The following is a 21229-nucleotide window of genomic DNA, read 5'->3' on the forward strand; positions in this document are numbered from 1 at the left end:
GTCCTGGAAGCTTGGCCTTGTCCCAATCTCAGAGTTTTAATCCAGGGTACTCATGGGAATCAAACATATAGTTTGTGTCTGGGTTTTTCCAAAAGTGGGTTGAATTAGATTATGGGAGGGTTAGATAACAAAGAGCACATAGCTGTCCCAATATCCCCCATGTGGATAATCTAAGGCATAGCTTCATGCCTTGGGTTGGGATCATTCGGTAAGGAGAGGTCCCTTGAGGAGTATATTAAGGTCTCCTGTAGGCCCTGGAGGTCACCAAGTATGCCTTTTCAGAGCAATAGGAAGAACTGTGGGAAGTCATCATCACTATGTATTCTTGTACTCTTTGTTGAGAATGATATTCTATGTCACTAAAGCAACTACTTTGTGTAGCCTTTATAAAGACTGATTATCTGAACTCACACTTACTATGATGGGTCAGGTCCTCTAGAACAGTGGTGTCTAACTCAAATAGAAATGGAGGCCGATAATCTATACATAGGGATCCCTGCAGTTGGTATATTGACCTAATGTTAAAATGTAGTATTATCTGTTTTATTGTATTTTTACTTATTTTGTTAAATTTTCCCAATTACATTTTAATCTGGTTACGGCCATACTCTGAAGTATTTGATGCCTCGGCCTTTAAAAGCTACATCTCCCCCTCTGGGTTCTAAGGGCACCATTATTTTTCTCTAATGTCATTGGCTTGAGTCTCTATTCTCATGATTAGGCCTTTTCTCTGGCTGTCCTCCATTCCTGGAACGTTCTCTCTCCTCATTTCCAGCTCCTAGCTTCCTTCTTCATTGTTGTGTCTGACACTTAGTGAGCCCATTTGGGATTTTCTTGGCAGAGAAAGAGATGAGGGTCCAGGACTCCAGGAAAGATTTCTCAAGTACGTTAATTAATAGGGGACATCAAAGCAAGCAAACACGCACCTACTATGTGCTGATCACTGTGATTGAAAAGGTAAAGATAAAATAGTCTTTATCCTCAGGTAGGTTACCTTCACTTGGGGGACTAAATACAAAATATATGCAAAGTAAATCCTGAGTAGTGTGTGTGTGTGGTGGCGGTGGGGTTCCTAGCAGGGGTAATCAGGAAAGGCCATATAGGCAGGTGGTATTTAAAGAGAGCTTCAAAGGGAGCTTAGGGAATTGCAGGCATGGATGGACAGTCATACAAAGGAATGAAGAAGGGAGATAGAACATCGTGTACCAGGAACAGCCAGTGGATGAGTTTAGTCGGTCATAGAGTGAGGGAAAGGAGTAATGTGTAATTAATCCTGAATGGTAGGCTGAAGGCAGATTGTGAAGGGCTTTAAATGCCAGAGGAGTTTGCTTGTTTATCCTGAGGCAGTAGGGACCCACAGGAGCTTTTTGAGGAGATGGTCAAGATTAGACTTTTACTTTAGGAATATGACTTTGGCAGCAGCAAAGGAAACCATATCAAATATCTGTTTTTTTAGATAGGTAGGAAAACTGATTGAGGTGTCCTGGAGAGCCAGTGAGGAGTGAGCATTCAGGAGGGGAAGGAGCCTCCTGGGACGGAATTAAGGGTGTAAGGAGGGGAGCCGGCACTCGCAAAAGGTGTATCTTCTTTCTGAGGGACTGCACAAAAGTCGAGATCCTGGAGGTTGAAGTCATTTGCAAGTTTAGAACTGGGGAAAAGAGGGTGTGCAACAGACAGCTTCAGGCTTTTCTGTGAAGTGTGAGATGAAACCTTTGCTGAGAGGGAGGAGTGATGGAAGGGGCTTGAGAGAAGAAATGGTTTGGAACCCATGTGGCGAGTGTGATAGATGTCCAGACAAGATCTTAAGTTACCTCTGAGTTTCTCAAGTTTCTAAGCATCACAAGATGTCTGACCTAGATTCAGCTTTTGTGTTTGTCTTCCACCCCTCTGACGGATTTTTAAAAATGGCTAGCTTTTGTTTTTTCATCACTTTCATTTCCAAATATATCTACTCCTCTCCCCTCTAGAGAGTCATTTCTTGTAACAATTTTTTTTTAAGACCAGAGGGAGAAGCAATAGCCAGACGAACCAATATAAATCAGCTGAGTTTAACAGGATGTGCATTATTCAACATTCATAGTGTTCCTCCCCTGCAAAGTAGGCAGGGAGATGAATTCTCTCATCCTGTCTTTGGGACCAAGTTTAATTGTACAGCAGTTTCATTTTCTCTTGGTGTCCTTTCCATTTACATTGTTGTGGCACTTGTGTGTACTGTTTTCTAGTTTCTGCTTCCTTTTGTTATCAGCTGCTCTGAATTCTATTTCATACGGTGCCATGATATTCTATTACATTCATGGACCAAAATTTATTTAGTCATTCTCCAATCAAAGGGCATCTACTTTGTTTCTAGTTCTGTTACTGCCAAAAAAATGCTGCTGTGGTTCTTTTGCAGTATATGGGCATTTATCTGGACATATATGTAGCTACATGGGCATTAGCAGTGGGATTTCTGGGTCAAAGGGCACAGGCATTTTAGTCACTTTGTTAGCATAATTTTAAATTGCCTTCCAGAATGGTTAGTTTAGCCTCTGATGGATTTTAATTATCAGTGACTCTATGCGAATTATTTTTCAAGGTCTGCTTTTGTGGTATAGTGGAGTAGGAGTCAGAGAATTTACTATGAGACCATGGACAAATTAATCTCTCTGGGGTCCTTAGTTTCTACATCTCTAAACTGAGGATTAGAAAAAATGGTTTTGGGGCAGCTGGGTGGCACAGTGAGTAAAGCTTCAGCCCTGGAGTCAGGAAGACCTGAGTTCAAATTTGACCTCAGATACTTGACACATGTACTTAGCTGTGTGACCTTGGGCAAGTCACTTAACCCCAATTGCCCTGCCAAAACAAACAAAAAAAAATAGAAAAAATGGTTTCTAAGATTTCTTCTAGCTCAAAATCCTCTGATCTTACTAAGCAGTTACGGCAATTTAAAAAAAAATAATGCTTAGTTTTCAACATTCATTTCTGTAAGATTTTGAATTCCAAATTTTCTCCCCTTTCTTCCCTCCCCCACTCCAAGACAGCATGCAATCTGATACAGGGCTCGACACATACATTCACATTAAACATATTTTCACATTAGTCATGTTGTAAAGAAGAATTAGAACCAATGACAGGAACCATGAGAAAGAGGAAACAAACAAAAAAGAGCAAATAGTATGTTTTGATCTGCATTCAGTCTCCATAATTCTTTCTCTGGATGTTGACAGCATTTTCCATCATGAGTCTTTTGGAGTTGTCTTGTATCTTTGCATTGCTAAGAAGAGCTAGGTCTATCAAAGTCATCACACAATGTTGTTGTTACTGTGTACAATGTTCTCTTGGTTCTGCTCACTTCATCTAGCATCAGTTGATATGCATCTTTCCAGGTTTTTCTGAATTCCGCCTGCTCATCATTTCTTATGGAACAATAATATTCCATTGCATTCATATACCACAACTTGTTCAGCCATGGGCATCCTCTCAATTTCTCCAATTCTTGGCCACCGTAAAAAGAGTTGCTATATTTTTGTACATGTGGGTCTTTTTCCCCCACTTTTATGATCTCTTTGGGATACAGACCTAGAAGTGGTATTGCTGGGTCAAAGGGTATGCATATTTTTATAACCCTTTGGGCATAGTTCCAAATTATTCTCAGGAACGGTTGGATCAGTTCACAACTCCACCAACAATCTATCAGTGTTCCAATTTTCTCACATCTTCAACATTTATACTTTTCCTGTTTTTTCATGTTAGCTAATCTGAAAGGTGTGATGTTGTAACTTACTTTTGCACTTTCTTGATTATAGGCATTTTCTTCCTATCAATATTGTATTCTTTCCCGTTTTATATTTCATGTCCACAGTATCTCACTCCCCTTCGACTGAGCTATTCTTTTAATTTGGAGGGAAAATTTCAGCTATGACATGGTGCTTCTTGCCCCTATTACCTATAGTTTTTTTTTTTTTTTTGGTGATAATGTTTGTACTATAGCTGGTCTTGGAGCTGTTAATATTGCATTCTCCTCCTAGCTTCACTGAAGGCACAAGAGAATAAACCTTCTATAACCATGGGAAAGTTGAGAACATAAGGCTCATCATAAACTAGATGAGACACAACTTAGACCTATGTCAGGTATGCCAATGGAGATCTTCAAGAATTTGGATTTCCATATACGTATTGAACTAGGTCCTCTTGCTAAAGCAATTTGACATAAGAAGTTGAAATGGGTGATGGGAAACTTGTTCTGCTACAACCAATGCAGTTTTTGGAAGCCCAAAGCACAGGACCTTCTGACATTGACTCTGCATTCTCTTCATTCTCCGTGGGCAGTGTACAATGGCCTTGAAAGATCTCATCCAAAATGGAATTGTAAATCTCTTTAGAGACAGTTTCTATCCTTCCTGCATAGAAGGCATAAAGACACCACTGTATGACCTGTACTATTTGGTCCTTTAGATCCTTCTGATCACTGATGCTCACAAACAAATCCAGATGGGTGAAAAAAAGTCAGCATATATTTCCAAAAGCAATCTTCCTTTGAGAATAAACGTTGGGAGAGTTACCTTGCTAAGATCTGTTCCTAGCCTATCCTCAGATAAGATGCATGATGATGTTCTTTTGCTTTTCGACAGAACCAGCCCCTCTGTTGTCATCTCAGTCATTATGGGAGTCAGAGGGGTCAGTATCACTCATTCTATTAGATGTGGAAGAAATACAGGAATCTGCGGTATTGGTGCGTTTAAAACTATTCTCTGAACTGCTGTGTGTCAAGACTGAGGCAGACCTAGAGGAATCTCTTGAGAACTTTAGAGAGGTGCTGCTTTGTTGGAATTTAGGAGGATCATAGAACTAATCTTTGTTGCTATATAACTGAGCAGATTCTGAAGGTAAGGTAGTCTGGATAGGCAGTGAGTGGATCACTGGTTCCAAGGGACTAGGTTGACATACTGCACCTACAGGGGTGCATGCTTTTCTTCATGATTCTAGTCCTTGGCAGCTGGTAACAGCACAAGGCAGTATTTAATTGATTCTGCAGTCATTTATGATCTGAGTGTTTTCTTTTTCTGTTCACCGTCTTTGCAGTTTTGTAGCTTGTTATCAAAGAACTTAAGCTAATCTACCAAGATTTGTCAGTATGCTTCAGCCTCTATAAGCTTCTTATCGAAATCCTGAATGCTGGAAACAAATCTAGAATCCATACCACAGGAGGCTGCCCTTGGGCCAACTGAGTTTTGGGGCTGGCTGGTGGGGAGCAGATAAGGGTGGCAGCGTGGAGCCAGCACATCACCTGGGTGCAGTCATAATGGAAATGGTATTAATCATGAGAGGCACAATAGTATAGTGGAAAGAATAATGGCAGAGGTAAACAGGCTTGGGTTCCAGCCTTGGCCATCAGTGACTCTGGGATTGTTTCCTTACCTGCTGAGGTTGGAGAAAGCAATTCTCCTTTTGGATCTAATATTCTATGATAAGAATTATTCAACGATGGTCCAAGAGCCAGAGGTCACTGGACCTTCTTCTCCAAGTATGCATCAAAAGGGGGAAATAGAGAACAGAAAGACACATAAGAGGCAGACACTTTATTGTGATTAGTTTGTAAAAACACAACACATAAGAATGTACTTTCTCACTGGAGATCCCACATCGTGCTCAAAAATCCTTAGCCCTTTCGAATACTGGGCCACCCACCGTCTGGTTTAATTAGTCACTAGAGGGGGACAGTGTGAGTTTAAAACCCAGGACTGGGCAGTAAAATCTGTAACTCATTAGTGTAAAGTGCATATGGTTCAGTGCAAAGAGATAAGAGTTTGAAGGGGATAGAAACATCTCTAGTGGGATGTACCACTGGCTTCATGGAAAGAGCTCATTCTTTAATAAAAGGGAAGGACAAATTGCTCATCCTCTTTGAAGTCTTCTGCAAAAGGTCTAACATTTCCTCTAACTAGATAGAAGCAGTGTCTGAAAGACAACCAAAGCAGATGTTAGTTTAATTTCTAAAAGGCGGTTCAGAAGGAAAACACATGGATCCTCTGAACACCACATCCACCTGAGTGTGGAACATCACCTACGCCCACCTCTGCCCCAAATGAGATGACCAGACTGAGTTCCAGCTGGCAAGAAGCCTCTTTAGGAGCTGGAGAATAGGTAGTCTTGACTGAAATGCCATTTTTGGACCCAAGTCAGTAGGTACCATAGGCTCTACTTACTGAAGCCATGTTTTTATTTGGAATCTAATTTTTTTTAATCTTAGGGAAAGCATTAAAAAAAAAAAGGGGCAGCAGCTTTGTACTGAGTGATTTTTCTCTATCTTTTTCCCTTTTCTTCCTCCATCTTCTGACTTTTCCCCCCAGAGACTCAAGAAGAAATAAGTACTTTGTTTATAAATCCTTGATTATTTTCACTGTTACAACATAGGGAAGAAACAGGCAAACTCCCTGCTGGTCAGGGTACCCCATACATTGGCTATGAAGAGATGCCAGGAAGTGGGGTGAAAGGGGGATACCAGTCCTCATGGCTCCCCAACCCTATCTGAAGGTGCGAAGCTGCATTTTCTGGCATCGGAAATGAAATGTCGCTCTATTTGGTCAAAGCAGATGTCCAATCCCAGGCTGCTGTTTTTCTTCCTCTACCCTAAGAGGGGAATGGTGCTCTCTTACCTAATTATCCTTGCTAAAAAGAGTGTTCTAAATTGTGGAACTCACAAAGGCCTGTGAATTCCTTCCTTCAGAAGTGTTAATCCCTGATTTGTGAAAGGCAGTACTGTGCTTTCAGACTTAGCATAACATCTAGTAAAAAGGGTTTGTTTCCTTTCTAGTATGCTGGCCTAGCACTGATATGCACTTCCTGCCCCCATCATGAACTGTCAGGCAGATGAGTGGCATGTCTGGATACTGACATTCATTGCCACAATTCTCAGATCCAAGGACCATGAGAATCCTTTTCCTACTCCATAAACTTCCAAAGCTTCATGTTAACAACTTGTGCTCATGACAGAAGAGCATCCTATGGAAAAAAAATCAATTTTATTTTGCAATAAACATGATCCTCAAAATAAAGTCTGTGAATCTCATAGAAGGACTGGAAGGGAAGCAGAGTAAACTTTCTTGCAGTGCTTTGTAATCCTTTGTAATCCTTTGTAAAATCATTCCAGCTGAGACAATACAAAAACATTTCTGCACCAATGGGACTGTGTACAAAGAGGATGTACTGGGTTAAGAACTAAAGCACACAAGGAGAGTTTCAAGATTGGCAAAAAGGCAAAATTAAAGTGCCTCTTCTCACTGGAAGAGAGTTTAGTTTGTTCAAAAAAGCCTGGGCGCGCGCGTGCGCGCACACACACACACTCGCTCACTCACTCACTCACTCACTCACACAATGTGAGGTAGAAAGAAGTGGCCATCAGGACACCCATACCCACAAATACATGGCACTTGTGTGAAGAGACCTGTCCTCTGTGAAGAGGGCAAGTGGGCTTTCAACTCCACTCATTCAAAACTGAGGACAGAGTCACGTAAGAGCCGTGCTTTGGGAAAATGTACAAAGCAGGGCTACTATTTCTTGCTGCCTAGCTTCTCAGGGGCTGCCCTGCCCAACAGTCACTTCCTAGAACTGAAGCCACGGGGACACCTAGTACGGGAGGTGAGAAGCCACTGGGCACAGATATCCTGGACCACTTCGTCCCCGCTATTCTGGGCTGCCTGCTGCACCTGCTGGACGAGGTCTGTGGCCCGGGAGTGTTCTTGCTTCACTGCTATCAGGTAGGCAGAACGCAGCTTGCTGCACATCAGATAGGCCAGAACCTTGGAGTCACATGTGCAGGAGGGAGAAAATAAAGTCCATTAGTAAGATCTGGTGGTCAGTGGGGAGTCCAGTTTATCATTTTTTAAATCAAAAGCACCTGCAAACGAAGAGGCTCTGGTGTCCAAAACTGTGCCAATCCTCTCTCTTTCTGTATCTTGAGACCAGTGCCACAAGACTGCCTCGGACCGGACTTAGCATGTCCACTGGCACCATCCCTCCCCAATCACACTGTCCCCTTGGCCTGCATTCTTACCAACCTTACTGCTTAGGGGTCACTTCTTAGACCATGAGGCCTACCCACTAGGGCACAATGATCTCCTCTCTCTATACTGTCCGACTTATGGGAAAAACCTACTTTGGGTTATTGAGTCTTCCTAAAAAAACAGTTATAGATTTTCAAAAGGAACTTTCACCAAGAAACTAAGGAGGTTAGAAAGAATGAGTTCCAAGTTTCTAATCCCAACTAAAAAGACAGTTACAGAATAGTTTGGCAAACAGCTTATAGATCACACAGAGTCTGATCCCTTTCCTTTGCCTCTGCCCACATTGTGTAATGTTAATGGAATAGGCAGATCTTCCCTGTCCATTAATAAGCCTATGTGACCACATGCTTCAATCACAGCTATGATACATCCTGAGTCACATAGAGCCCACTGGGGGAGAAACTTGCCTAAGGAGGAGCTTGTTTAGGGGGAGGCTTGCTTGCAGAAAGGCTTTCACACCTTTTAGTACTAAGCTAATTAGGCACTGTGTCAGGAGGGTTGTGATGCCTTCTGGCTCTGAGCCTACTAGCCATATAGGGTGCTTGCTGCTACACCTGGTTGGCAATGACCAGCTCCCTTGCCATTCATTGATCAGGCTGACAGGACTGCCTTTCTAGATCTAAGATTAGCCTCTCTAGTGACAATGCCTTCCAAGAGGCAGCATCTTTACGCAGAGCTTTTCTGTAGCACAGTAGCTTCAAAAGGAGACACTTCTCTTTCTGGCAATGTCAAAACCCTCTGTGCTCCCTTTTGCCCTGTCCACCAATTTGTTGTCTGAAGAATGCCTCTAACTTTTAGCTGATTTGTAAAACAGAAATAACTGACAAGTCCTGACCTCAAGCATTATTAGATTACTAGGTTTGCTCACTTCCTTTGGAATGCTAATGATTCAACCCATGAGCGGTCTTCTAGAATCACATCATTACTATCTGTTAATGTCAAAATACTTTAAACATATATTAAAAGCAACATAAATAAAATTCCCAAGAGAAAAGGGGCATTTTTCTCCAAAGTCAGGCTCCCTGATGCCTTAGAATCATCGCTACCCAAGTATTCAATACATGCTAATGATCACATTGCCCCTTTTCATGAGGAAATTACATCCCGAGGGTTGATGGAAGACCAGTGATCAAGAACTATGAGTGTTGTCCTCAATGGACCTATTAAGAGCCTGTGTAATACCAAAAAGAATTGGAAGGTAGGGGGTGAAGTCTATCAGACAGAACAGTCAGCACAGCAGTTGTGGCTTTGGCTTTGCCACTCTAGAGTGTGGGAAAATCATTTGTCATGTACACGGCAACCTCTTCCACCTCCACACAATCCTATCTCCTCAACTTAGGAAAGTAACTTAGAATACCACTTTTCTTTATTTCACCAGGATGTTAAGGGAATAAATGAGGGAATACTGAGCATCCTTTGATGGGAAATTATCCTATAAATTACCTGTAACATCATCCTGATCACAGTTTGTGAGATCAGGAGGCAGCTCTCTGAATATCAACTTTGCTCACAAGGGACTGATGGATAAACCAAGACAAAATGGTTGTGCTGCATTGGGCCAAGGCAGGATACAATCTAGCTCACTTCCTTAGTGGCTAGGGAGATTTTGGAGGAATGCCTCATTAGCAACAAGAGTTCTCTGCTACCCACACAAATAGGCACCCAACTTCATACTGACCAAGGTGAGGAGAAAAAGTCCACTAATTTCTAGCTATTCCATGCTTGTCTCCAATGTTCTTAAGGGAAGAAACCCACTTTAGGGAATGAGGAGTAATCAGAATGGATGGAGGTAGGGAGTTTTCTTTCATATCCAAGAAGGTACTCCTTCATTATGAGTAAGGGGACACAGGAAACTTTTTTGGAACTAGATTCAATTAGCTGACTGAGAGACTGAAGAAGGCTCTTCAGAAATAGGTCTCAATATAAAAACACAAGATTAGGAATTCCTTAGAGTCCCAAATATATCTGTGTCAGGGATGAGGCAGAATAAGGCAGTCTCATATAGTAAAGTGTTCTCTGTCCCCACTCCCTATTACTAAACCCATCAGTACTTAGCTAACAGAGATAAACAAGAGAGGGACAAGGAGATATACACAGTAGGGGTGGAAGATCATTTGGAATTAGAGAACCGACCTGGGTTAAATCCTGTCTCTGTTGTACAACCTGGGTGACCGTGAACTTGGGCAAATCTATGAACCTCTTTGAGTATGACTTTCTTCAGATATAAAAGACAGGTTTGGACTGGGCAGCTAAGGTCCTTTCCAGCTCCTATCATGTTATGACCAGGGGTAAGGAAGACGACATTGAGCTTAAAGTGCTTCTAATCAACTTGGGCCAGAAATTCAGAAAACTCAGGTTTAAGGATGATTCCATCCAGAGGGATTTGGGGAGGCAGGGGGTTTCTCTGCTCACCTTGTTGTCATCACTGTGTATTGCCTGGATTAGGCCATCTAACTCCTGTGAAGAAGGAAAATACAGATATCATAAGGTGGGGGGAGGTGGAGGAAGAGTCTGTTTTCTTCTCAGCTAAGCAATTCTGATACTAGGACTGGGAATGCCTTTCTAGCTCTTCTTTCCTAACTCAGATTCAATTATAAAGGGTAGCTAAAAGGGAAATAACTGGTAACACCAATTCTGGGCAATTTGGGAGATACAGGAAGAAAGAATGGTTCCTAAAAAAACTGTGCTTAGTCTTCATGAATGGAAAAGGTAATCTTTTTACCCCAACGGGATGATCATTATAGGAAAAATTCTTTAAACAATGTTTGTCAATGAATTAAAAAAAAAAAAAAGAATGGTGGGCTTTGACTAACTTCAAGATTAACAACCATGCCCCAAAGACTACTAAATAGAATCACTTTAGAGAATTTTTAATTTAAGGCTCAAAGAAGGCCCTATTTCTTCAACAGTGCTTAAGAGAAGGTACTGTCTTGCCTTGTTTAAGGTCAATCAGTTGCTCAGGACAAAATCAAAATACCACGTACGCTCTTACGGGACACCAGGACGTAAGAGGCAGTGAAATAGTTTAATTTACTTTTCTCTGGACCAGAAAAGGCCTAGTCCATCCAGAAGTTTTGGGCTCTTGCTCTGATGCATGACTAGACTTTTAAAATAATTTAGTTGAGATCTAAAATTTCATCAATGTAAGGAGCTCCCTATATGGAAACTCTCTCCATTGATGCAGATTGGCAATACATCTGTACCTTACAGAATTGCCTGGAATACTGAGACTTGCTCAGGACCACAGAGCAGGAATGGGTAAGAGGCAGTACCAGAGCCCAGGCCTTTCTGACTACACTATGTTGCCTCTCTGAATTGATCACACAAAAAACACACTGTTCTGTGGTTATAAAAATGACTATTTACAAAGTCATACTAAAGCAGCCACTTTCTTCATGAAGGCCTAGTGCCAGGACATTGTCCCCTTTGGCACCTTGGGGAGACACAAAACTTTTTGCTGGCTCCAAGGACATGTCCAGGGCAATCCAAAGTAGCTACAGAGATTTGCGGCTTCTCCTAGAACTTATAAAAACAACACAAGATTACCAAGGCATAAGACTAGCAGAATTCTGTTTCCAAGAGGAGAGGACCTAATGGTATCCCAGTTCTACTTAGGTGCTGCACTAGCAGTTTTTACATGGAGGGATCCTATTACAAGAAGGCCATCACTGTAAAGGGTTTAGAGAAACAAGGGCATCCTCAAAGGCATTAAGAGCATTCAAAGCAAGCAGAGAGTAAAGAATAAGACATTAGGACATTGTAGAGAGAAGTGGGTGAGAAGAATGTTACCTGGGATGGGATACTCCCAAATTTCTCCAGACAACTAAGGAGGATGGTATCACCATCACTCTTGGCTGCCACACCAGACTCATTCACACACTTGAGTAGTTGGCGTATCTCATTGTATTTCTCTCTTTTTACTAGTTGCTGGGCGGCTTTACAATAAGTGGCAGGAGCATCCAGCTTGAAGTCCTAGAAAAAAATGAGAGTAAAGGATTTGGGATGTCAGAGGACATGTATAACAGGATGAGGAAACACTGATTCCAGGAAGTGCTTTGTAACCATTCAAGCTATAACAGAAAGGCTTCCCAGAACATGATTTGAAGAGTCCTGACTGGCTACAAGTTGTGATTATAACTCCTTGGACAAGCAGTAGATATGGATCTTAGGTTTTTTAAACACTAGTTAAAATATGTGTACCCACAGAGGTAAGCTGGCATTTAGGCAGCATCTCCTTAAAATTCTGTATGTACTCCAAGCTTAGGGCCTAAAAGGAATGCTCTGCCTTCTTCCCAGGGTCACTATCTAACAGAATTCTCAAGCCAGGACCACCTCACTTAGTCTTTAAGGAATCACTGTCTCTCATTAGGAAGTAGCCTTTAGCTACTGCTGTCTCAGACAGATGACTTTCTGATATGAGGGGCTTACATAGTTATCTCCACCAAGGGTGTTTTTCTGCTTCAGCTCAAACAAGGCACTACAAACATAATCCTGCCTCTCCTGTGATAGGAAGCTCTTGAAGAAAAGATGTGGGTGAGCACAATTAGGTTAGATGATAGTACAATTAGGTATACACTGAATTGGCTGAATGACTAGACCTAAAGAATAATCATTAACAGCTTTGTATCAAATTGGTGGGTATACATAAGGGCCCTAGGGATCTGTTAAAAAAATTATGTACTATTCAACATTACACTAGAAATGCTAGCTATTAGCAATATATGAAGAAAAAGAAATGGAAGGAATTAGAATAGGCAATGAGGAAATAAAACTAACACTCTTTGCAGATGATATGATGGTAGAACTGCAGAATCCCAGAGAATCAACTAAAAAAACTAGGAAATAATGAACAACTTCAGCAAAGTTTCAGGATATAATATAAACCCACACAAATCATCAGCATTTCTACATATCACCAACAAAGTTCAGCAGCAAGAGTTAGAAAGAGAAATTCTATTTAAAATAACTATAGACAATATTTGGGAGTCTACCTGCCAAGACAAACCCAGGAACTGTATGAACACAATTAGAAAACACTTTTCACACAAATAAAGTCAGATCTAAACAACTGGAAAAATATCAACTCCTCCTAGGTAGGGCAAGCCAATATAACAGAAATGCCAATTCTACCTAAATTAATATACTTATACAGTACCATACCAAACTACCAAAAAATTATTTCATAGGCCTAGAATAAATAATAACAAAATTCATCTGGAAGAACAAAAGGTCAAGAATATCAAGGGAATTAATGGAAAAAAATGTGAAGGAAAGTGGCCTAAGCCATATCAAATCTCAAACTGTATTACAAAGTGGCAATCATCTAAATGAACTGTTACTGGCTAAGAAATACAGCGGTGGACCAGTGGCATAGATTAGGTACACAATACACAGTAGTAAAAGACCATAATCATCTTGTGTTTCATAAATACAAAGATCCAAACTTTTGGGTCAAAAGCTCACTATTTGACAAAAACTACTGGGAAAACTGGGAAGGAGTTTTGCAGAAACTAGGTACAGATCCACACCTTATACTATATAACCTGTCCATTCTTAACTCTACCTTGGATGAAGACATAGATCACATGCTTAATCAAATCTGCAGGTGGCACAAAGCTGAGAGGGATATTCAACATGATGGATGATAGTAGGGATCCAAAAAGATCTTTACTGGCTATAATGATGGGAAGAATGTAAGAAGATGAAATTTAATAGAGACAAATGTGAAACACTAGGCATAAGCTCACAGAATCAATTCTACAAGCACAGGATGTGAGAGGTGTGCCTAGGTTCTGATGAAAAAGATCTAGGGTTTTTCCTGAGACGCAAAATCAGGAGAAGTCCATAGTATGACATGGGACCCTAAAAAGCTAATGTAATCTTGGACTGTATTAAGGGAGGGATATTATTTGAAAGAATGACGTAAAGTTAGAGCAGGCCTGCATAACCTTTGGCCCGCAGGCACACCAAAGGATTTTGGGCAACATGCTGAATCCTTTGGTGTGCCCGGGGGGGCCAAAAAATGTGGAGGACATTTTCCTCTACATGTTTCACGGGCTGCCCGAAATCCTCTGGTGTTCTGCAAGAGGCCCGAGAGCCGAAGATTGTGCAAACCTGAGCTAGAGGTTTGTGAACCTGGGCAAGGCACTTATCCTTTACCTTTCAGGTTCAGTTTCCTCATCTGTAAGATAGGGATAATAACAGCATCTACCCTTGAGGCACTGTTGTGAAGATCAGAAGAGATCCCCTGTGTAAAGTGCTTTACAAACCTAAATGTACCATGTAAATGCCAGCTCTTCTTTTATTGTTATGATTACTATTGCTTTGCTCTGGTCAGACCACATCGGGTATACTGGGCTGCATTCTAGGCACACAGCTGTGCTTTGAGGACGACAGAGCAGTGAGGATGCTGTGAGGCCTGAAGTCGACAACACTGGAGGACTGGTTGGATTGTTTAGTCTGGACGGGCAATCACTGTTCTATTATTTTTGTAGTCATGTCTGATTCTTTCTGACCCCAATTGGGGTTTTCTTGGTACAGACGCTGGAGTGGTTTGCCAGTTCCTTCTCCAGCCCATTTTATAGATGAGGAAACAGGGTCACACGACTCGTAAGCATCTGAGACTGGATTGGAACTCAGAAAGATGAGTCTTCCTGACTTTAGGCCTGGCACTCTATCTACTGTACTACCTAGATGACACCTAGCTAGATAGGTGTTTTCAAATATCTTAAGGAGGGACTTATTCTGAACTTATTCTGCAAGGAGGGTGGAACTAAGGAGAATGAGTAGAAGTAGCAGAGAGATAGATTTAAGCTTGAGTTAAGAAAAATTTTCCTCATAGTGACAGCTGGCCAGAGTAGAATGGGCTACTTTGGGTGATGGTCAGGCAACAATCAGTCAACAAGCATTGATTAAGCCCTTATGATGTGCCAGAAACTGTGCTAACCTCTAGAGGCACAAAGAAAGGCAAAAAAGGAATCTTTAATTTCGAGAAGCCTATATTCTAATAGGGAGGACAACATGTAAGTATCTAGGAACACACAAGATATAGATAGAATAGATAGAAAGCAATCTAAAAGAGGAAGGCATAAGTGGTGTGTGTATGGGGGTAGTGACTCAGGAAAGGTTTCCTCTAGAAGGTGGGGTTTGAGCTGAGTCTTTGGGGAAACCAAACAAATCAATAGGCAGAGAACTGAGGAAGGAGAGCACTTGGGAGTGGGGTTGGGGGGACGGGCACAGAAAAAACAAAGGCATAGAGGTGGGAGATGGAGCACCCTGTCTAGGAAGCCACAAGTAGGTCAGTCTAGCTGGACTGAGGAATGCATGGAAGGGAGTAAAGCATAAGGGAGCTATAAGAGGTTTTAAATGTCAAATGAGTGCACATATAATTCTGGAAGAGAGCTAGAGCTACTGGGGCTTCTTGGCAGGGAGGTGAAAAGGTCAGACCTGCACTTCAGAAAAATCATGTTGGCAGATGAGTGGAGGATGTACTGGACTGGGGCGGAGACTTGAGGTATGGAGAAAAGGCAGAAGTAGATGGCAATGACCAGGATGAGTGATGATGTTCTGAATTGGGTTAGTAGCTATGTTAATGGGGAGAAAGGGATGCATACAAGAGATATTATGATAGTAGAAATGACAATATTTGGCAAAAGACTGGACGTGCAGAGGTAGAGTGAGGAGTCAAGGATGACTCCACAGTTGTGAGCCTGAGTAACTGGAAGGATGTGTGGTGTCCTCAAGAGCAATAGGGAAGTTTGGAAGAGGGGAAGGTTTTGGGGAAAAGAACGAGTTCTGCTTTGGACATTTTGGTTTGAGACGCCCATGAAATATTCAGTTTGAGATGTCCAAAAAGAAGGTAGAGATGTGGGACTGAAGTTTGGTAGAGAGACCAAGACTGAATATGTAGATATAGAAGTCATCCATATGGAATGTAGTTGAACCCATAGGAGCTGATGAGGGCCCTGAGAGACATACGATTGGGTCACAAAGAGAAGCAAGCTGGATATGGAGCCTTGGAGGACACGCATGGTTAGTGGGCATAATATGATGAAGAACTAGCCAAGAAGATTGAGAAGGAATGATTGGACAGATAGGAGAACAAATAGAGAGTAATATCAGAAAAACCTGTAGAGGAGAGCTACCCAAGGAGGTGACTGACAGTCTCATATACGACAGAGAGGTCAAGGAGGATCAGGATTGAGAAACAGCCACTAGATTTGGAAGTAATCGTTGGTAACTTTGGAGAGCACATTTTTATTTGGACAAGGCCAAAAACCAGATTGCAGAGGACGTAGAAAAGACGGAAAGGAGAAGCACAGCATGGTGCAAACAGCTTTCCCAAGTAGATTAGTTACTACTAATGATATCTACTGGGGATGGTTAGCACAAGTGAGGATCTTTTATGGATGGGGAAAACATGTGCATGTTTGTAAGCAACACGGAAATAGCAGATGGGAGGGGGGAGGGAGAGCGAGAAAGAGGGAGGAGAAAGAGATGATAGTGGGGATAATTTTCTGGGGAGGTTGGGAAGGGAGGCCATCAAGGGTGCATACAGAAAGGTTTTTTCTTGACAAGAAGAAGGTCTAAGGTCTTCAGCTAAGATTAAAGGAAAAAATGGTGGAGGAAGATGTCTGAGTGATGTGAGATGAGAAGGAGGGGAAGAAAACCTCTTGACACGTTTCAACAATCCGGCTAGCAGCTGCTGTGGGGGGTGTAAAATCAACAACAACCAGCTCACAGAACGCTGCAAAAGCCCACGTTCTTTTGATCTGCTTTACTAAGGAAAGCAACGTTAAGGGGTTGACAAGTTTACTTTAATTCAGCATACAAATACCATTCACTTAGTTCAGGGGAAAAAGCCAGCACCCTGAACTTCAGAGCAAATACAAACAAATTACAAACATAGACAGACCAAATACAATTCATAGTTACCAACATCTGAGTTCAGCCTGGGAGCTCATAACAATGGATGGCCCAGAGTCACATGCTTCACCACTGCTGTGGGTCAGAGCTCCGAAAAAGAGAAAGCCAACCCCTGGTTTTATATCTTTTTCAGGGTCAAGGGTGAGTCACACATGCAATTCACCCATGTGACCTAAAATTGTTGCAAAGAGGCGACTTAAACCACCATGAACTAAGATGTCATAAACATGTCACTCAAATCCATGTAAACTAGGCCTTCCCTTGAGGCAAGGAGGTCATCAAGGACTCCTAATTTAATCAAGGAAATAAAGGCACTTCAAGGGCACTTGGTTGAACTAAATGCTAAGAGCCCATTTTGATTGCCAACACAACACATGGTTTCAATCTTTTCAGGAAAACATGATGTGAGATTCCCGGCTGAGAGGGTAGAGTGAGAAGATGCTGCGGTAGACTTGAGGACAAAAGAGAAGGTGTGAAAGGCGGGGTTCCCTTCACTGACAGTCTTCAAGTGTAGGGTGCTGAGCATTTGTCAGACATATTGCAGAAAGGATTGCTGTTCAGGCCTGGGGTGGCTCAGATGACTTTTGAGGTTCCCTATAACTCCCTATGACTCTTGCAGGGCTGGGTTTAGGTACTGTGCCCCCTTGGTACAAACCCATTATAATCCAAGTCGTACCTGTAGGACACGAAATGCTATCCCAAAGCCATCTTCCACATTTTTTCCTCCTAGCATTACCTAGAAGGGAAAGGAAATCAGTGACATGGCTGGAAGGGCCAGTTATTCAAGCAAATCAGCATGGAGCACAGAAAGGGTACTGAATTTGAAGTCAGAGCTGGAATCAGATCTCAGTTCTGTCAGCGACAAACTGCATGACCCTGAACAAGTCACTTTTCCTTCGTTTCCTCATGTAGAGGATGAGCAGGCCGTACTACGTGCCCTTTGTACGGTTCCTTCCATCTTCAGGTCTATGATCTTATGACATGTGTGAATGGTTTATTCTGTTAGGCATAGGCTGTAAAAACTAGCACATACTTTACAGGCAACATCCATTTTCATGTTATTGTTTCCAAACAGGGTTGGCAGGGGCAGCGCTGTAATCTGGGAGGTCCCAGCGCTCTCACACCGATGTAGAAACCTGGTAACTTCCAGCTGCAGGCCAACTGTATTCATGTGCCTGAAATTATACAATACATAAGCAATAGTCAGTCACCACCTGTTTTCTTAGGCATAATGTAACTGGGGCTGGAAATGAAGCAGCATCAGCAGTAAGAATAGAAAGGGCATAGGATTTGGTTCTGGAGGTAAAAGAAATATCCACCTGTACATTTTTCTGAGAGTCTACAGGAGGACAAAAACAGATTTCCTATGACACTCAACAGGCACTCTAATGGCACTTTGGAGCTGGAGAATTTGTGGTCTTAACCCTTCCAGTCCCCCTCTGCAGTTTCTCCAGTCTCTGGGATAGAAATGACCACCTGAGTCTTTCTACAGTGAGAACTGTTTCTCCCAGAAGATCTGGAAATGGGGGAAAATTGCTCAATATTTTTCAAGGCTTTCTTGAAGTAACAAACACTGAAATCCAGGTAGCTCCCATCTTCCTGCCCCAGGCTGAAATTTCCCTAGATTTTGATACTACCTTGACACATCAGCTGCATTCATCTTTTTTCGAAAAAAAGTGAGTTTCTTCTTCCCTGTGCTCCTGGATACCTCCTGTAAGTAGACCTTAAGGTGATCCTTAGCCTTAAGCAGCCATGGAAGTTTTTCTCCCAGTTCTGCATATGTCTTTGCTTTGTGACAAAAGAATCGTATGCAGGTCATGGCAGCACGGACTTGGTCCTGGGGAAGAGAAGAGATGGGTGGGTTAGACAGACTAGGGGTTTGGAAATAGTAGTGGTGATTGTTTGTACTGAGCCCAGGTCCATGAAGCCCTCTTACCAGTATTTAGATAGATATGAAGTAAAAAAGCCAAATCAACAGCTTTTCTAAGTTTTCTCTTTATTAGCTGAATTGGATCAAATAATCCTATAGCAGATTGACTTCTGCTTTCATTCAGAGCAATGATGTGCTTTAAAAGTAGGCCTGGGGCATACAAGTTGCATATTTCACTGAAGTATGTTTTCGATTGTTAGGTTTTTCCCAGTTTGCAGTTGAGTAATTCCATTCTTTTTGTTTTCTTCAGTATTGACAACCTTCAAATTTGATCCTATATAAGCATGTTCCCTAGGACATATCTAAACTTTTTTTTTATCATCCTCCTTTAATTTCTTAAGCATGTCTATAATTCTTTTACCAACTACCCCATGCTTATAGTATTATGAGTCATCCATATAGAGATGATAACTGAATTCAAGGTGCCTGATAAAATCACCAAGGAGAGTGAAGAATAAGAAAATAAGACTAAGACTTACCTATTAATGAACTGTTACCCACTTAAGAATGAACTTTGGCAAGTGTTTAAGGAAGCCACAGAGCACCAAGCTTGACCCCGAAGTCACTTATTGGCATACTCAGGAACCAAATTATGGGGTCTTGTTTCCCAAACTCATGTAGGCTCAGATCGACCAAACTCACATAGTTTAATGTTACAGCAAAGACAATGGGTGGGGCTACTGTTACCTTCATGAATTGCTGCAGTTCATACAGAAGGTGGTAGTAGTTTTTTTTCTGTAAGTGCTGGCAGGCAGCAATCAAGTACTTTCCCCAGCTCTCCAAAGTCGGATCAATGTCTTCTAGCAAGTTTTCCAAAATATGTAGCTTCCCACTTGTGTAGCTTGGTTGGAAGATGCCTTCGATAAAGACTTCTGGGGGACTCTCCTACAGAAGGGGAAAGGAAGACATCAGAGCAGCCTGTGGTAGCATGTGTACTAACTCCATGTCCCACCTCTCCTTTTAGCCCCCTTGTGTAGTTTCCTCGGCCCTTGGGAAACTGATTAAGACTGGTGTGTTACCTGAATAGCCATTGCATAGGGAGAAATCTTCATGAATAATTATCTTTGCAGAGGGAACGCATAGCCCAAAGAAACGGTTTCCAAGCCCCCAACCTTAGAGTTGGATGGCTCCAGCTGGATGAAGTAAGAAGCTGCCTGCTGTCATTGGATCACTCACCTTCTTTCGGAGATGCTGAAGGGCTTCTCTCATGCAGTTGTGCCTCATGTAGAAGCTGATGATGGCCAGGTTGGTGCTGTAGTGATGTAAGTAGAAGAGGCACTCCTGGTAGTAGGTATTGTGCATGGACTTCCCCTCTGAAATCACTTCTAGAGAGAGGCTCTTAGTTCTAAGAGTAGCTTCTAGCTCCTTCAGAGTGGCAAAATAACCATCGTCCTGCTATGAGAAAGAGGAAGAAAGAGCAGGAAAAGCATTCTTTTTAATAAATAATATTTACTAAGAACTTACCGTGTGGTGATAACTAGGAGAGATACAAAGTTTAGATGGAACTTGGACTTTGTCCTTACGAATTTATAGTTTAATAGGAGAATAAGACACATGCATAATTAAACATTAGATTAGAGAGAGTTGAAAATCAATGTGACCCCAATATCTATGATGTCACAATGATGTTTCTTTTTTTGAACTGCCTGCTGTTCTCTTACCACTGACAAGACAGGCTTTACTGTGGACTCCAGGTACTCAATTACATCCTGTACCAGCCTTGAGCCATGAGTTAGCTGATTGAGATCAAGGGGTGACTTGAGACATCGACTGAACTTCTCACGTGCTGCCGTCAGGTTCCCAGCTTTGAGACAGGCCATACCCCAGGCATGCCATGCACCAGTGACATCCAGTCCAGTTTTGGTGGACACCTGGAAGCAGAAATTATTTATCTGAGGTGTGGGTAGCCAAGAAAGCCAACACAACTCCCCTGTGTCTACAGTTTCTCTATCTTGCTCCTGATCCAGCTCCTATGGCAACCCCCTACCCCCACCCTATCCCCATATACAATCATACGACTAAAAATGGTAAAGATAGTCCTGTCTGTTAGGGTAGGGTTACAAGATATGGCTAACCTGAAGAGAAGCCATTCCTATCGCTAGTCCATCAAGAGGTCCTATCCAATCCTAAGGTACCCCATACCCAACTCGCCGCCTACCTAAATCGAAGCCAATATAAACTTTATCCTTTTGTTCCTTTGGGGAGTCTCTGCCTGCGTGGCTGAGACTTCTTTGCTGGCAAACTCAATAATTAGTCGGTTCCTAAACTTGTGGTACTGGGTTTGGTTCTAATTTGCGGAGGCACCAACAATTTTACCCACAGTAAATGATGG

At 42.1% G+C, this 21229-nt stretch overlaps 1 protein-coding gene and 1 pseudogene across 2 annotated transcripts in view; both read right to left on the bottom strand.

The window, feature by feature from the left end:
* Positions 1 to 1509: 1509 nt before the first annotated feature.
* Positions 1510 to 5177, bottom strand: LOC118829866 (annotated as a pseudogene).
* A 366-nt stretch (positions 5178 to 5543) lies between these two features.
* The window catches only part of ZFYVE26 (zinc finger FYVE-type containing 26), an 82744-nt gene continuing 67058 nt past the window's right edge, over positions 5544 to 21229 (bottom strand). Inside the window, exons 33-41 of one of the 2 annotated variants that reach the window (XM_036769525.1) lie at positions 20559 to 20768; positions 20074 to 20289; positions 19585 to 19782; positions 18605 to 18804; positions 18001 to 18142; positions 17644 to 17703; positions 11832 to 12014; positions 10455 to 10499; positions 5544 to 7778 (exon numbers count right to left, since the gene is read on the bottom strand). In XM_036769525.1, the coding sequence (XP_036625420.1) occupies positions 7575 to 7778; positions 10455 to 10499; positions 11832 to 12014; positions 17644 to 17703; positions 18001 to 18142; positions 18605 to 18804; positions 19585 to 19782; positions 20074 to 20289; positions 20559 to 20768 (1458 nt within the window). In that variant the 3' untranslated portion in view covers positions 5544 to 7574. Of the gene's footprint in view, positions 7779 to 10454; positions 10500 to 11831; positions 12015 to 17643; positions 17704 to 18000; positions 18143 to 18604; positions 18805 to 19584; positions 19783 to 20073; positions 20293 to 20558; positions 20769 to 21229 lie in introns of both variants that reach the window. The other variant, XM_036769524.1, reaches the window with a different exon arrangement.

Source organism: Trichosurus vulpecula, chromosome 8, assembly GCF_011100635.1.
Source record: "Trichosurus vulpecula isolate mTriVul1 chromosome 8, mTriVul1.pri, whole genome shotgun sequence".
Taxonomy (NCBI): domain Eukaryota; kingdom Metazoa; phylum Chordata; class Mammalia; order Diprotodontia; family Phalangeridae; genus Trichosurus; species Trichosurus vulpecula.